This window comes from Pelobates fuscus, chromosome 11, assembly GCF_036172605.1.
Source record: "Pelobates fuscus isolate aPelFus1 chromosome 11, aPelFus1.pri, whole genome shotgun sequence".
Taxonomy (NCBI): domain Eukaryota; kingdom Metazoa; phylum Chordata; class Amphibia; order Anura; family Pelobatidae; genus Pelobates; species Pelobates fuscus.
In genome coordinates, this window is record NC_086327.1 from 51,027,971 (window position 1) to 51,044,170 (window position 16,200).

Here is a 16,200-nt window from a genome sequence, read left to right on the forward strand (position 1 = left end):
CACATAATTGACATTAGTCAACCTAGAACTCTTGAGTTGCAGGCTTTTCCTCATCTAGCCTTTTTTTTTTTTCTATTTTATGTTAGTGTGTATCAGCATTCCACAAAATGTTTCTAAAAACACCTATATTAAATTTTATTTCCAAACATTTAATAAACTGCTTTTAATTTACAGGATCCTCGCAGCCGACATAAATTCAAGGTCCACAGCTACAGCAGTCCTACTTTCTGTGACCATTGTGGTTCCCTACTTTATGGAATGGTCCATCAGGGAATGAAATGTGCTTGTGAGTACCAACATGCTACGACGGGGCTTTCAAGTCTTAGATTTAGACAGCAATATGTTCTAATTTGTTTGTATTGTTTTTATACTTGATACTGCAGATTGATACTTTGAGTCAATGCCACTGTAAGCTTTTTTGATCAGGGCCCTCATCTATCTATTGTTCCTGTGTCACTGTGTAATTGTCTCATTTATTGTATATTTTTCCCCTTTCATAATATAGATAAGTGCTGCGGAATTAATCGGGTCTATATAAATACTAATAATATTAATAATAATAATGCACATTATTTTCCTGGCTTGGTGTGGCAGCATTTAACAAATACGTTAGCTTCACACTCTAACCAATAGGGACAGGAAATAATTAAAATAGGTTCCCATCAGTCCCTGAACCCCACTCTTTTCCTGTCTTCTTAGCCCTGTGAAAGTTCTACTGTTTATTTAAAAAAAAAATTCTTAACGTTCTCTCCAGAAAATGTGGACTGGCTGACTATAAATTAGTTAAGGTACAGCTGACTTTGCGCACTGTGCAAATATTCTTGCTCTTTCGGTCTCTCTAACAGTGTAGCATGTCCACTTTCTTCTATATTCACTACATCTACCAATTTTTCTGTCCCAGACTGCATGCCATGCATGACATCACTCATCGAGATTACTTAATTTCTTTTTTTTGCTCCAGTAGATTATGATACATGTTGAAATATAAAATGATAGGGTGCACCAAGGGGTAAGGGGTACAATAAAGGTAAATAAGACGGTAAAAGTGGAGCAAAATATACAGAGTTCTTTGATAACAATACAAGTGTACCCAATGGTAAAAACATGAATCCAAAATAAAGTCTTAATAATAGCAATATGTGAAGGCCTGGTAAAGTTATATAAATAAAAGAGGTAATATATATAAAAGAGATAATACATATATAAAAGAGAAACATGGCTCCAATTGTGTAATGAGCTCAGACTAAAATATAACAAATTAAAAAGAATTCCAAATGACCTACTCACATGAAATAGAGCTAAAACCAGTTGACATATAGTGCGCCTGCAGTGGATTTGATCCCCCACTTCAGGGATATCAAAGGAAGGTGCAATCAGCAGATATCGTAGCAGCAAGGTATATGTTAAAAATAAAATTAAAGTGTGACAATAGTGCTCTCTGTATAAAATATAGTGAAACAGGAGTAAAAGTAGATAAAATGTACTCACACGTTTCTAAGCAGATAGTCCGCTCAGTATAATCAGTGTAGGTGGTATAATCCCCACCTGGGATTCTTGGTGAGGTCCTCAATGGGAAGATAAAATAAGGATTTCAGTTAATAAAAGAAAAAAAGGTCTATGGCATAATATACTTACAAAATGTCCAAAAAACTTTATTATGACAAAAAAATAGCAGTAAAAACGGCCCACGACGTGTTTCACCCACAATAGGCTTTCTCAAGTGGTAATCAAACAAATACCTGGCATGCACAATCTTATATAGTGTAGAATACATGGTAAAATCAAATTTGGAGGGAAAGTGACGTCATGGTTACGGGATAGTGATCATGACTAATAGTGCTTTATTTAAAATCATAAATACATTTCTTCTATTTCTTTCTTTCCCCTCCCAATATGGCTACCAGGAGCGGTCATTTGACCCCCGGCGCCCTATTAGCTTCCTCCCTTTTGCCTCTTGTTTCAGCCATGTCATCCCCCTCTTTATTTCAGTACTTTATTATTACACATACTAGTTGTTCCCCACTAGCGCACAGAGGTGTGCTCTTCTTGTTAATTTATTTTTCTATTCACCTAGCCAAATGTCCTAGCCGAATGTTTGGATCACTCCATCTTCTCACGCCCTCTTCTCTAGGTGCCACCCATACTGTACAAGTGTTTGTTTGATGCAGGTGCGTCCCGCCTACAGCCCTCTACACTACACTTCCCAGGGTTCTTGGGAACGTGACTCCCGTACGTAACATTGGCTCACCACTTCCCTTTCACGCCCATTCAACTTGTATTTGTTTTGCTTACGTTTTAACCCTAATTTTCACATTATTTTATTACTATCTACTTTTTTATTCATACATCTTGCATAATACAAGCTTTATTTCCACTCACTGTGATCGCCTGGTGGAATTTGAGTACCTCACCTGGTACTTGCCTTGCTGCAGGTGGTTGAGTGACATGACAAGACCGTTGGCTCTTCGGCAGACATCACTGCGTATCCTGTCTATTAATAAGATGGGACTCAACAATGCTGAAATGAGATCACATTAGTTTTAAGATTTTCGGACCCAGAAAGCATCAGTGGTGTTTGAAACACTTTAGGAGCCCAATCCAAATTTATTAATACCACCTACCCTACCGGTTACTTTAGTGATAACGGTTTGGGCAAATCTAAGGGGGTGGCAATTCTCTTCCATAAACACACACAATTCCAGGAACTCTCTTCTCTAGCTGACAGGGAAGGTCATTAAGTCTTGGTTAAGGTTGCAATCTTGGACCAAGTTTGCTACTATCTATTTGCCAAATTCGTGCCAGTACAGTGTTCCTCCATAGATCCATAAAACTCCTATGAAACTTTGCTGATGCCATTTTGGCTTTAGGGGAAGAATTCAACCTAGCCCTAGAACCTTACTTCGACTCCTTCACATGGACCTCAGCAGTATTCAGACAACTTCTACGGAATGTTAGGAGGTTCTTCCACACACACCAACTTGTTGACTGCTGGCAAATGGCCCACTCTAACGAAAGTGATTAAACATTCTACTCACACCTCCACTCCGCCTATTCAAGAAATGGCTGTTTTATTATGACCCACTATTATCTCTCTGAATTAATTTCTACAACCATTGGTACATTGGTAAAGCACTTCACCACCATTCAAACCGATGATTCTTAACTAGAGACTAAACCATTCCTTTGCAACCCATTGAGCCTCCCAGAAGATACCCTCATGCAATTCTTCCAGAAGAACTCGCATCTCTCCCCTTTCTGTCTAGGAGGCCCATAAATGTGTGTTCTGTGTTTTTTGTTTTTTTTCCAGAAGGGCTCTGCCCTAAAGAAACAGATGGGAGCTTAGCTGCAGGATCTCTTCCAAAGCATCCATTACTTAGAAACACAGTATGTCCACCTCTCTGAGTACAATCGCTTGCATAGGGACCTCTCTACTCCAGTCCTGTTCTCTTTTCTTTGAGCATGAGGATAAGAGTGGCAGACTGCTTTCCTGGATGCTTAAGGAGAGAAGAACATCAAACTACATTTCTAAGATAAGAGACAAACAAAACAAGCTCCAGCTGCTCCCTAGTCACATCAGATTTTTTTTGCCCCTCCCCCCCTAGCGCAGGGATGGCTAAAAGGCAGATCCTTAACTACCTTGCAACTTACACAATGCTTTGCCAGCTGGAGTTCTACCATTTCCCCATCCTTGCAGGGTTGAATTTGTGAGAAGTGTATGTGTGTTTTAATGCAAGCATATGTGGCGAAAGCCACTTCACCACTGGTTTGGAGGGGACTACTTGCCAGCCGTTTATGTTGTGACTATGGCCCCTTTTATTTATTGTGGTTAAAAAACCCTATTTGTACTTATTATGACTTTGGACAATAATTATTCGATCTTTCGAAGCAGCACTTCAAACTCCCGAACTCCCGAAGCCATTTGAAGTGCCATTAGAACATGTGGTGGCGGCCATCATGTTTGCATGGACCAAAACCACAAATAGACTTCAGGTCGACTTAGCCGCGAATGCCCTGGAACTATTTTCGTCATGAAAACCTCCCGGTTGGTCCTCCAGCGGCACTTAGTCGCGATTCTATGGAACTGTTTTAGACCAATTTCTGAACCCCTGATCTGATCTGGGTGATTTTGGATATGTTGTCCACCCAGATCAGGGCTATCAGGGGATGTAACATTTATGGGGATATGTTGTGTTTTGGGATACTTATGGGACTTTCTAAAAAAAAAATTCTGCCTGGAGATAATTAAGTTAATGCATTATCTGCCTTAATTACCTCCCAGGTGGAGGGGAGGGAGTGTCTCACTGTATAACTATGTTGTTACTGGGTTGTTAACTTTGTCTTTGTGCCCAACAAGGTGCACGTGGGTGTCACCCTTGTTGGGAAATGTGCATAAAAGGCCAGTGTGCCTCCATTAAAATGGAGTTCCTGCTTAACCCTCAACACGTAGCTTGGTCTCGTGATTGGAGGGGAACTGCTATACTAGTATATTCACACTGGGGATTGCTATACTCCTTATACTCCCCTGGGTTATAATCACTAGCTATTATAAGAGCTGTTCCTGCTACGTTCTCTGTAGTAGGAGAGGTCTTTCCCACACGGTCCTGGATATCAGAGGTTGGTCCAGGGTGGAAGGAAGACGTCGAGATCCCAGCTAAGCGGTTGTGGAGTCTGCAGTGCTTGTGGTGTCCGGTGTGGTGCTTACGGTCCTCAGCGTCAGCTAGGAAGCATCTGTTGCCGGAGGTACCCAGTCGGGGTGCAAGGTGGTTCATTACAGCATGTTTCTACATAGAGTATGTTTTTTTTTGAATGTACGGTTGCCATTTGAATGTAGTAGTGTGTTTGTATGTAGTGTTGGCAGTTGCATGCAGTTGTGCATTTGTGTGTAGTGTTGGCGTTTTAATGTTGGTGTGCATTTGTGCATGGTGTTTGCATTTGACTGCAGTGGTGCATTTGTGTGTAGTGTTGGTGTTTGAATGCCTGGATGTATTGACATATACACATAAGCTGCCATACACAGACACACAAATATACTGATTTAAATACACAGACACACACACACACACATACTGACACACATACGCATACAGAGTGACAAACAATTAGATACACACACATACTGACACCGATACACGCATTGAAATACGTACAGATATATATACAAACAGGTACACTCACATACTAACAACGATGCACATACACTGTGAGATATACACAGATACATAAACACTAATACATACACACACTGCTACATACACATACTGACACGTACACACCCATACTGACATACATACATACAGATACAGACCCATACCCATACTGACACAGATACACACACAGATACACATTTACATACACACTGACAGATACATACTCAGTGACTCATGTGTACACACACACAGTGACTCCCCCACACACAGTGACCCCCACACATGCAGTGGCCCCACGCACACAGTGGTCCCACACACACAGTGGCCCCACACACGAAGAGTGGCCCATACACAAAAGCACACAACAGCGTGGCCCACACAAACACACAGTGACCCCCAAAAATACACAGTGGCCCATAAACACACAGTGACCCCCCCCGCATACAAAGTCAGTCCCGGTCTTATAGAGACCCACTGGATGGCCCTAAATACATAGGCCACCCGGTGGGCGCCCTGAGCACATGGGCCCCGGTGGAGCCACTGCTTTAATTTAAGCATGGGTGGGATAGGCATAAGGCTATCCTAGCTATAAGATAAGGCCAGGGACCTAATGAGAGTATTTAGAAAATTGGGCAGACTATATGGTTCTTATCTGCCGTCACATTCTATGTTTGCATGTTATTCCGTGTCCCCATAAGAAACAATCCTGGCAGGAACATGCCCAAAACATCCACTCCTACCTAGTGCCACCATATGTACATGACACTATTGCCCTGAAATATAATCTTTACACCTTTCTCTCCAGGGACATTGCAGGAGCTGTTGGGTGTAGCTGTCCCACGGGTACATCAAGCAATCTCTGCTGGGGGTACCCCTAGCCAGGGCTGGTGCAAGGATTTTTGGCTACACAGACGAAGACACCCTCCAAAAAAAAAGAACTGCGTCTTTCACATGTCTAGTAGCAATCCATAAGAGCATCAGATGATGGTACATGCTGGTGCTGTCTTGCAGAGCCCTGCACTATAATGCACATATGATGGGTGTTATGAACGCTGGTATGTCAGATACCCGTTCACTTCCGCTTTCTCACGAACTGCTAAAGGCTAAGTGATAATAGCTCGCAGTTTGGGTGTTGACTCAGACGTTCTGCAGAAGGCAATGCAGCATTCAGTAATTTCTCCCAGTAAGCAGACACATACCCAAGCATCAGCCTCAACTAGATGAAGGGTACAACAAGAATGATTTTATTCAGGCCAACAGGCCTTATATGCAGGCCACCATGCAAGGGGCACTCCCCCCCTGGACCTGAGAGTAGACTACAGTAAAGACATGCACACAATTACATTGGCTCTCAGGTTCAGGACACTCCCATACAAAATAGGTAAAGCCCTCCCCTGTGTCTAGGAGATAATTGAGTCAGCACTGTATTAAACTCAATTATCTCCATGCACAAAAAAAACATATTTTTACAAAAAACCCAAAATACATTTAAGCACACAAAATCCCCACAAAAGTTACATTCCCTGACAGGCCCGATTTGGGTGACAAACCTATCCAAAAATCACCCAGATCAGTTCAGGAGTTCAGGAAATTAGAACACACATGGTTCTATGCCCAAAAATAGTTCCACAGTTTCAGAGGTAGCAGTCGGTCTATTTCGGAAAGTCTAAAAACCCAAAAAACGCACAAACTGTTCCCCTGGCTCATAGGTAGCATTTGTTACCCTAATTTGTGGGAACAAAACTACCGAATAGCGCTCTCCTAGCTGTCCGATTTTAGTTCCAGGCACTTGACGACCAAATCCCATTGCCTCTTTTCATGCAAACAAGATGGCCACACAGAGAGAGTGTACTTAATCCTGCAGTTTTCTTTGTAGATAATGAGCCAGGGGGGTGGTCAGTGTTCGATAGTTTTATCCACCTCTCACTAAAATTCTCAATCTCTCTCTCTCTGGTATATTTCCATCGCCCTTCAAACATGCAACGGTAACCCCAATTCTAAAGAAGCCCAATCTTGACCCTAGCTCCCCATCCAACTATCGTCCTATCTCACTACTGCCTTTTGCATCCAAGATCCTTGAAAGAATTGTTTATGCGAGATTGACAGACTTCCTCGAGTCCAACTCTCTGCTAGACCCGCTTCAGTCTGGTTTCCGCGCTAAGCACTCTGTGGAAATGGCACTGACCAAAGTATCCAATGATCTACTCGCTGCAAAATCTCATGGTCACTACTCTATCCTAATTCTCCTTGACCTGTCTGCGGCTTTTGACACTGTTGATCATCAACAGCTTCTTCTCATCCTCCGCAATATCGGTCTACAAGATATTGCTCTCTCCTGGTGCTCCTCCTACCTCTCCCAGCGCTCTTTCAGTGTTTCTTTCTCTGGCTCTGCTTCTTCTCCCGAACTCCCCTCTGTTGGTGTCCCCCAAGGTTCAGTCCTTGGTCCCCTACTGTTCTCCATCTATACTGTCTCCCTTGGTAAACTCATTAGCTCCTTTGGCTTTCAATATCATTTCTATGCAGATGACACGCAAATCTACCTGTCCTCTCCTGATCTCTCCCCGTCCCTCTTGATTAGTGTCTCTGACTGCCTCTCTGCTGTTTCTAACTGGATGGCTGCCCACTTCCTTCAACTAAACTTGACCAAAACTGAAATTCTAGTCTTTCCTCCCTCAAGTGTTGTTACTCCTGTGTCTGTCTCCCTCCAAGTCAACGGTGCTACCATCAGCTCACTGCCTAGTTGTTCTCTTTGACTCCGACCTCTCCTTCAAGCCTCATGTTCAATCTATCGCCAAATCCTGTCATTTCCATCTAAAAAAAAAACATTTCCATCTACTTAACGCCAGATGCGACTAAGGTGTTGGTCCATTCCACTGTCCTTTCTCGCCTGTACTACTGTAATCCGCTTCTCAGTGGTCTTACGTGCTCCCTACTTGCGCCGTTACAGTCCATAATGAATGCGGCGGAAAAGCTCATCTTCCTGTCCGCCCGCACCTCCCATGCCTCACCCTTCTGTCAGTCCCTACATTGGCTTCCTATAAAATATAGAGCTCAATTTAAAATTCTGGTTCTTGCTTTCAAATCTCTACATAATGCTGCTCCCACCTATCTATCCTCCCTTATACACAAGTATGTCCCGTCTAGGCCCTTACAATCTGCTGAAGACTTACGTCTATGTTCTGTCCGTACTCCCACCTCTGATGCTCGCCTTCAAGATTTCACGAGGGCTGCACCGTTTCTGTGGAACGTGTGATTCATCCAATACATTTGGTACCTATTATACAGAAAACCACTTGAAAACTAATGAACACAAATTTACAATATCATAAAAAGCTCACTGTAAATAGGCTTTGACTTAAAGCGGCACTGTCATGCCGAACTTACCTTTCCTCAATCTCTTCCTCTTCTCCCCTCTCTCGGGATCTGTTATTCTTTTCTTCCAGTCTTCTTTAGTTTTCTTTAAAATTATAAGACAAAGTAGGGACTCTTTGCCTTATGGAGGATTCCTCCGCTTGACCAGCTCTGACCAGCGGAGGAGCAAAGTGTGCTTCATTTCCGCTGGTCAGAGCAATTTTCCCATGATCCCTAGCTTTCCTCCCTGTTCCCACAATACTTCCTGTCAGTATTGCCGAAAGTCCTGTCACTTAGAAACTGCCGAATTGCATCCTAACAGAATGAGAAGAGTTTCTCCATTGGTGTTAGGATGCAATTCGGTACTTTGTTCATATCGGAATTTCATTCTAATGAATGAAACTCCAATTCTATTCATTGCTGTGGCTGCATCTTGCAGCCGCTTAGTAGATAACTCCCTAATTCCCACGGTATCAGGGAGCTATCTACTAAAAGGCTGAAAGACCTGAATTGGTCTTAAAGCCAAATGTACTAATACTAAGTAAAGATTACTTAGTATTAGTAAATAATATGCCCCTACTCGCTATACCGCGAGTAGGGGCATGTCTAGTAAGCAGTGAGCAGCCTGTGGCTGCTCACTGTAAAAAAAAAACAACAAACCACCTAATAACCCCCCCCCGCGCGGGGGTTAAAGATGGGGGGACCTACTGTCCTCCCCCCTGGCCCCCACCCCTGCGCGGTGGGTGGGGGCCCTAATAAAATAATAAGGGGGGGGGAACCTACTGTCCTCCCCCCCTGGCCCCCACCCCTGCGCTGTGGGTGGGGGCCCTAATAAAATAATAAGGCGGGGGGACCTACTGTCCTCCCCCCCTGGCCCCCACCCCTGCGCGGTGGGTGGGGGCCCTAATAAAATAATAAGGGGGGGACCTACTGCCCTCCCCCCCTGGCCCCCACCCCTGCGCAGTGGGTGGGGGCCCTAATAAAATAATAAGGGGGGGGACCTACTGTCCTCCCCCCCTGGCCCCCACCCCTGTGCTGTGGGTGGGGGCCCTAATAAAATAATAAGGGGGGGGACCTACTGTCCTCCCCCCCCTGGCCCCCACCCCTGCATGGTGGGTGGGGGCCCTAATAAAATAATAAGGGGGGGACCTACTGTCCTCCCCCCCTGGCCCCCACCCCTGCGCGGTGGGTGGGGGCCCTAATAAAATAATAAGGGGGGGGACCTACTGTCCTCCCCCCTGGCCCCCACCCCTGAGCGGTGGGTGGGGGCCCTAAATAAAGATAGGGGGGGGAACCTACTGTTCTCCCCCCCTGGCCCCCACCCCTGCGCGGTGGGTGGGGGCCCTAATAAAACAATAAGGGGCGGGGACCTACTGTCCTCCCCCCCTGGCCCCCACCCCTGAGCGGTGGGTGGGGGCCCTAAATGACCCCCCCCAATCAAGGTGACTAGGGGTCCCAAGCCCCTAGTCACCCCCCCCCCACCCCAAAACATTCTAACCCCTACCTACCCCCCTCACCCTAAAAATAGTGAGGGGGGAATAAAATAACTAACCTGTAAAAAAAAAAATTAAACTTACCATTTGACGTCTTCTTTTTTCTAAATTCTTCTTTCTTCAGCCCCCAAAAAAGCCAAACAAAAATCCATCATACCCGTCGCACTTTAAAAAAAAAGGTTTAAGCCAATCAGAGTGCTCTGTGTCATTTTACACAGCGTGGGAAAATTCTAAAGAACTTTCCTACGCTGTGTAAAATGACAGATCACTGTGATTGGATGGTTTTCAAGCCATCCAATCACAGTGCTCTGTGTCATTTTACAAGCGTGGGAAAATTCCAAAGAACTTTCCCACGCTTGTAAAATGACACAGAGCACTGTGATTGGATGGATTTCAAGCCATCCAATCACAGTGCTCTGTGTCATTTTACAAGCGTGGGAAAATTCCAAAGAACTTTCCCAAGCTTGTAAAATGACACAGAGCACTGTGATTGGATGGCTTGAAAACCATCCAATCACAGTGATCTGTCATTTTACACAGCGTGGGAAAGTTCTTTTGAATTTTCACACTCTGTGTAAAATGACACAGAGCACTCTGATTGGCTTAAACCAACCAATCAGTGTGTTCTAAGCCTAATTGCAGGGCGGGGCAAGGCTTTATAAGCCTTGACCCGCCCTGCGGAGCTCAGTACGCAGCGTGCCCTCCATGGGTGAACATGGATTAATTTTTTTTGGCGCTCGTTTTTTTTTTTTTTTTTAAAGTGCGACGGGTATGATGGATTTTTATTTGCCCTTTTTGGGGGCTGAAGAAAGAAGAATTTAGAAAAAAGAAGACGTCAAATGGTAAGTTTAATTTTTTTTTTACAGGTTAGTTATTTTATTCCCCCCTCACTATTTTTAGGGTGAGGGGGGTAGGTAGGGGTTAGAATGTTTTGGGGTGGGGGGTGACTAGGGGCTTGGGACCCCTAGTCACCTTGATGGGGGGGGGTCATTTAGGGCCCCACCCACCGCTCAGGGGTGGGGGCCAGGGGGGGAGGACAGTAGGTCCCCCCCCTTATTGTTTTATTAGGGCCCCCACCCCCCGCGCAGGGGTGGGGGCCAGGGGGAAGGACAGTAGCCCCCCCCCTTATTATTTTATTAGGGCCCCCACCCACCGCGCAGGGGTGGAGGACAGTAGGTCCCCCCCCTTATTATTTTATTAGGGCCCCCACCCACCCCGCAGGGGTGGGGGCCAGGGGGGGAGGACAGTAGGTCCCCCCCTTATTATTTTATTAGGGCCCCCACCCACCGCGCAGGGGTGGGGGCCGGGGGGGAGGACAGTAGGTCCCCCCCCTTATTGTTTTATTAGGGCCCCCACCCACCGCGCAGGGGTGGGGGCCGGGGGGAGGACAGTAGGTCCCCCCCCTTATTGTTTTATTAGGGCCCCCACCCACCGCGCAGGGGTGGGGGCCGGGGGGGAGGACAGTAGGTCCCCCCCCCTTATTACCATTTATTTTTTTACTGTTTAGTGGACATGCCCCTACTCGCGGTATAGCGAGTAGGGGCATTGGGGAGATTTTAATCTCCCTTGTGCTATTATGGGGGTCATATTGACCCCCATAGAGTGAGGGGGGGATCTGGGGGGCTTATGAAGTGGTGGGGAGCTCTGCTCCCTGCCGCTTCTGTATTTACATATTACAAGGAGGGAGCTGCACGCCGGTAGCTCCCTCCTTGTAATAAACTGAATGAACAAACTAACACTGATACACAGTGTTAGTTTGTTCATCTGATTTTTTCTATTCATTCATTCGTCTGTCTGATGAATGAATAGATGAAATTCCCGTTCGCATGTCCAGGTGTTTCACTGGGCATGTGCGGGAATCTCACAGTCTGTGTAGTGTGGGTAGATGACGTGTCCCACAGGGACTTCACCTACCCACACAAAGATGGCGGCGCCCTGAATAAAGATCAGGGCAGAAAATACAGATTTAAAAATAGGTAATCTGGGGGGCTTAGGGGCATTTGGGGGTGACTAGGGGGTCAATTGGATGTAGTGGAGGCGGGAGGGGGGTTAAAAAAAAAACGGGATTCGGCATGACAGTGCCGCTTTAAGGGCTTTTCTGAAACATCCTGTACCCTAGTGTTTTCAGCCTTCCAAATAAGTGCACAAAGATTTGAGAGATCTTGAGGAAGTGAGATGTTCTCTTTATAAGATTAAAAGTTAAGGGTGTGGATATTGGGGGACTGCTCAAATTGCTTATTAGCACCATATTCACTACAATAATTTAGAGTAATTAGGGTGCCCATAGGATACCTGTAAAATAAATAGCAGACATTAACATTATTTAATTGACTTGGATACAAATATGGCTCTCTGAGAGGAAATTCTCAAATATCCTGTTACCAGGGAAAGATGTACACATTTATATATAGGTCCTTTGAATCTGTGGTTCACTACATTTTATTTAAGTCACTTTAAGTCTGGTATGCATTTGTAGTTGTAAAATGCCTATATATTATGTTTGATTTTCTTTTTGTATAGGTAAAAAAATATGCATTTTATTTAAGTCACTTCTAGTGAATATGTCATTGTCACTAGAAGTGACTTAAATAAAATGCATATTTTTTACCCATACAAAAAGACAATCAAACCTAATATATATAGGCATTTTACAACTACAAATGCATGCCAGATTTAAAGTGAACCTGCAGCAAAAAATAAATAAAAAAATAAGTCCATATACCATGAATACACCATATATCACAAAAAAGCATGATGCAATTTTCCTCCATTCCAGCACTACTTTGGTGTGTACCACTCACCTCCAGGCCAGACCAGGTTCTGCCTCTGGTCCACCTGCTCTCTTCTTTGATTTGCCCTGTCGGGAGGGGGGGAGGTACATACCCAAGCAGGAAAAACCTCCTCAGTGATGTTGGCTTTGTTGTCAGCTTGCCGGCATTGAAACAGAATAATTTCTAGTCATTCCCTTCCAGTGCTAGAAGCACCTGCTATGGAATTTTTATAGCAACCGCAGCACATGCGCTGTGCTTGTTATGCTCAGGAGAGCAGAAGCACCTCCTGTGGGAGGTCTTTTCTCCTCTCCCTTTGTCAGTCGACGCCTCGGCATTCAGTGTCTGGTGAGGCATTGACTGACAGCTGGGAGAAAAAACATTTGCTAGCAAAACTGCTAGCACAATGTATAGATGAAATGTTATGCTATTTCAAAAGATCATAAAAAAAAATTCCAGCACTGGTGTCCTTTAAGAAAAATAATGCATTCCTCTGTTTTTTTTAGTTGCCCAATATTTTATAGACTGGCAAAGACCGATAGGAGTTGTAGTTCTGCAACACATGGTTATCTAATTTTTGTCCACATCTGCTTTAGGCCATCTACCTGTAATATTGATTTGATTAAAGTATCTCTTAGCAATAAACTGCTCTAATGCCAGGATGCCACAATGCCTTAATGCAACATCTATGACTGTAACTAGGCCCAATTGAACACACAAAAACAAAAGCTTTTAGGTTTTAATATTCATATTATCAATCTGGTGCTGAACCCCAATGAGAATAATTCCCAATATGCATACAAATCTTCTCTTTACCCCTCTGCTTTCCTTCAGGCTGTGAGATGAATGTACATAAACGCTGTGTTCAGAGTGTACCCAGTCTATGCGGTGTGGATCATACCGAGCGTCGGGGTAGAATGCACATCAGAGTGGAAGCAATTAACGATGAAGAATTTCAAGTCACAGGTATTAAAAAAATAAGTAATGTTTGCTTTTTTCTATCTAAATTGCCAATTAATCAAGATGCACAACATAGACATTTGGAAACAGTTACTTTAGCATGGTAGTCATATGAAAATTTAGATAGATTAATTCATTGATTGATGTTAAGAATAATGTTAGTTTGGACGTGGATCTCAGATAAATATTCTTAACTGGACAGTTTGATTACTTGTGTGCGTGAACACTTACAATAACAGCTTATCTTCCTACTGATATCAATCTGGAGGAACATGGGCCCATGTAAACCTGCATCATTTCATTTCACCACTTATCTGTACATTTAGGAACAAAATTATTAGAAGTTTCCATGAGGGCTGGACTGAGACAATATTTTGGCCCAGGTATTTAAAGGAAGAGCAGCCCAATATGGGGAAGGAGGACGGCGGGGAGGTTGTGTCACCAATGATACACACACTTACCAAAGTGGGTACTTTAATTTGATGGCCTTGCAGGGCAGCTCATGCACAGAGCCATGCTGAAGAGCTCTGCCATAAGTAACATGACCTGTGTTTGTTTATTGTGATTTTGTATGCACTTTGAGACTGCTTGTGGGATTGTGCATTGGAAGACTATCTGTGGTGTTGGCTGTTTGTGATATTTTTTTAGGGGGGTAGCGGGGAAGCTTCATGTCAGGATTCTGCTTGTGGGGTTGCATGTGTGAGTTTGCATGTGGGGAGGAGGCTGTTAAGAGATACAGGCCCTAGAGTATGGGCTGTATTCTATGGGGAGATATGGGCTGTAGTATGTGGGGGATAGGGACTGCCTAGTGTGGGGGTAGGGATGGTAGTTGTGTGAGCAAGATACAGGCTGCAGTACATTGGAGGGATAGGGGCTGTAGTGGTGTAGGGACAGTGGTGTGTGTGGACAAAAGGGGCTTTAGTGAGGGGAGGTAGGGTCTTTGATGATGGAAATAGGGCCTGATGTAAAAAAAAAACATCTAAAGTATATCCCCCCTTACTTTTGGCCTACATTGGGTCAGGGAGTGGAGAATCCTGATCCCTGGTAGCAGACAGCTCCTTCCAGCAGGTATCAAGGAAAATATCAGAGTGTTGCCATGGCAATGATCTGATACAGTGGAAGGAGCAAAAAAACTTGGTGTGTACCCATGTACTCTCGACATCAGGATGGCCTGGCAAGTGAGGAAGATCTTCAATCCTTCCTCCATCCATAAAGCCCCTCTCTAGCCTTTTGCACAAGCCTCAGGCTGGGGGATCTCAATGGTCAAACCATATACATGTGTATCTCTCTCTCTGAATATCTAAGTAGGCATGGTATCCCCCTTTAAACTGCAACTTGAGCCTGGGTAAGTAACAATTCATATCACCCAAGGATATTAGAATGCCCAGAGAAAGCACTACAGTTCACACTTTCATGTGCATGCAGCTGTGTAAATGCAGAAATGCAGACAGGTTTAAAATAATGAGATAATTAGAAGTGGTTAGGGTTAAGGGAGATATAATATTTAAGATGGGTTAATGTCAGAATGCATAGAGTTTAGAATGATGAGGATTACCGGTACATCTGTGGTATAAAGGGTGAATAGGCTTATTGAGTTTAGGGTTAGAGTTGTCTTATATTTAGTCTTGGTTGGGGTACATGGGGTGTTTATTTTTTGAAGAGAAAACATTGTATGTTGTTTTGTCCTTTGTGATCCAAATGAACTAATTTCACAAAGCCTATAAACTCTAATGTTGTACATTGATACATTTTGTTTTGCACCTTTTATGATGCTCTGGTTTGGCAGTGTACTTGCTTATGGCCTATGTTCGTGTGTGTATTATACCACTACTATTGCTATATAGTGATATATTTAGCATCCTATAATAGCAACAAAAATGACAATGTAAGTTAGCTAATACTAACACAACTTAGCACCCATCTCAAACCCAGTTCTTGGTCAAACCAATTTATGACAATAAAAGTTTTTTTTTTTTTTAATGCCCAGGAAACGTCTACATCATCTAATAGTAGGTATTTTTGTTCTTTGGTTGGTTTTGGTCCAGTTGGAAGTCTCTTTTGTTAGTGGTTTTGTGATTTTAATATCGATGTATCAAGAGATTGTACAATATTGCTTAAATATATTTGAGTATGCAGTCTTTACACAACCTTGGATCAAATGAAGTAAGGTTTTGTGATTTGCCTGTGGGCCACGATTTGTGTCCTTGGTGGAAACTGTGCAGGGGTTGCTACCATCTGTCCATTTCCAATCTATGATGGCTGTTAGCCTGTAGGATAGTTTAATGCTGAAGGATCAACTTAGGTCATGTAGCATGTGTTAAATATTTGTTATTGAGGTTGACATTTTTATTTAGGTTAAAAACGGGACATAATTTCAAGTCCGTAAGTGAATGATTATATCTTAAGTCAGGGCCATCTTTAATATTGATTGTACCCTGGGCAAGAATTTACTTGAGCCCCCTGGATTCTGCCCTCCCATTT

General features: G+C 43.8%; 1 protein-coding gene across 1 annotated transcript in view; it reads left to right on the forward strand.

Moving 5' to 3' along the window:
* Window positions 1–16,200, forward strand: part of PRKCG (protein kinase C gamma) — a 447,474-nt gene that overhangs the window by 298,723 nt on the left and 132,551 nt on the right. Inside the window, exons 4-5 of the mRNA XM_063436266.1 lie at window positions 175–286; window positions 13,594–13,725. Coding sequence (XP_063292336.1) covers window positions 175–286; window positions 13,594–13,725 — 244 coding nt within the window. The remainder of the gene's footprint in view (window positions 1–174; window positions 287–13,593; window positions 13,726–16,200) is intronic.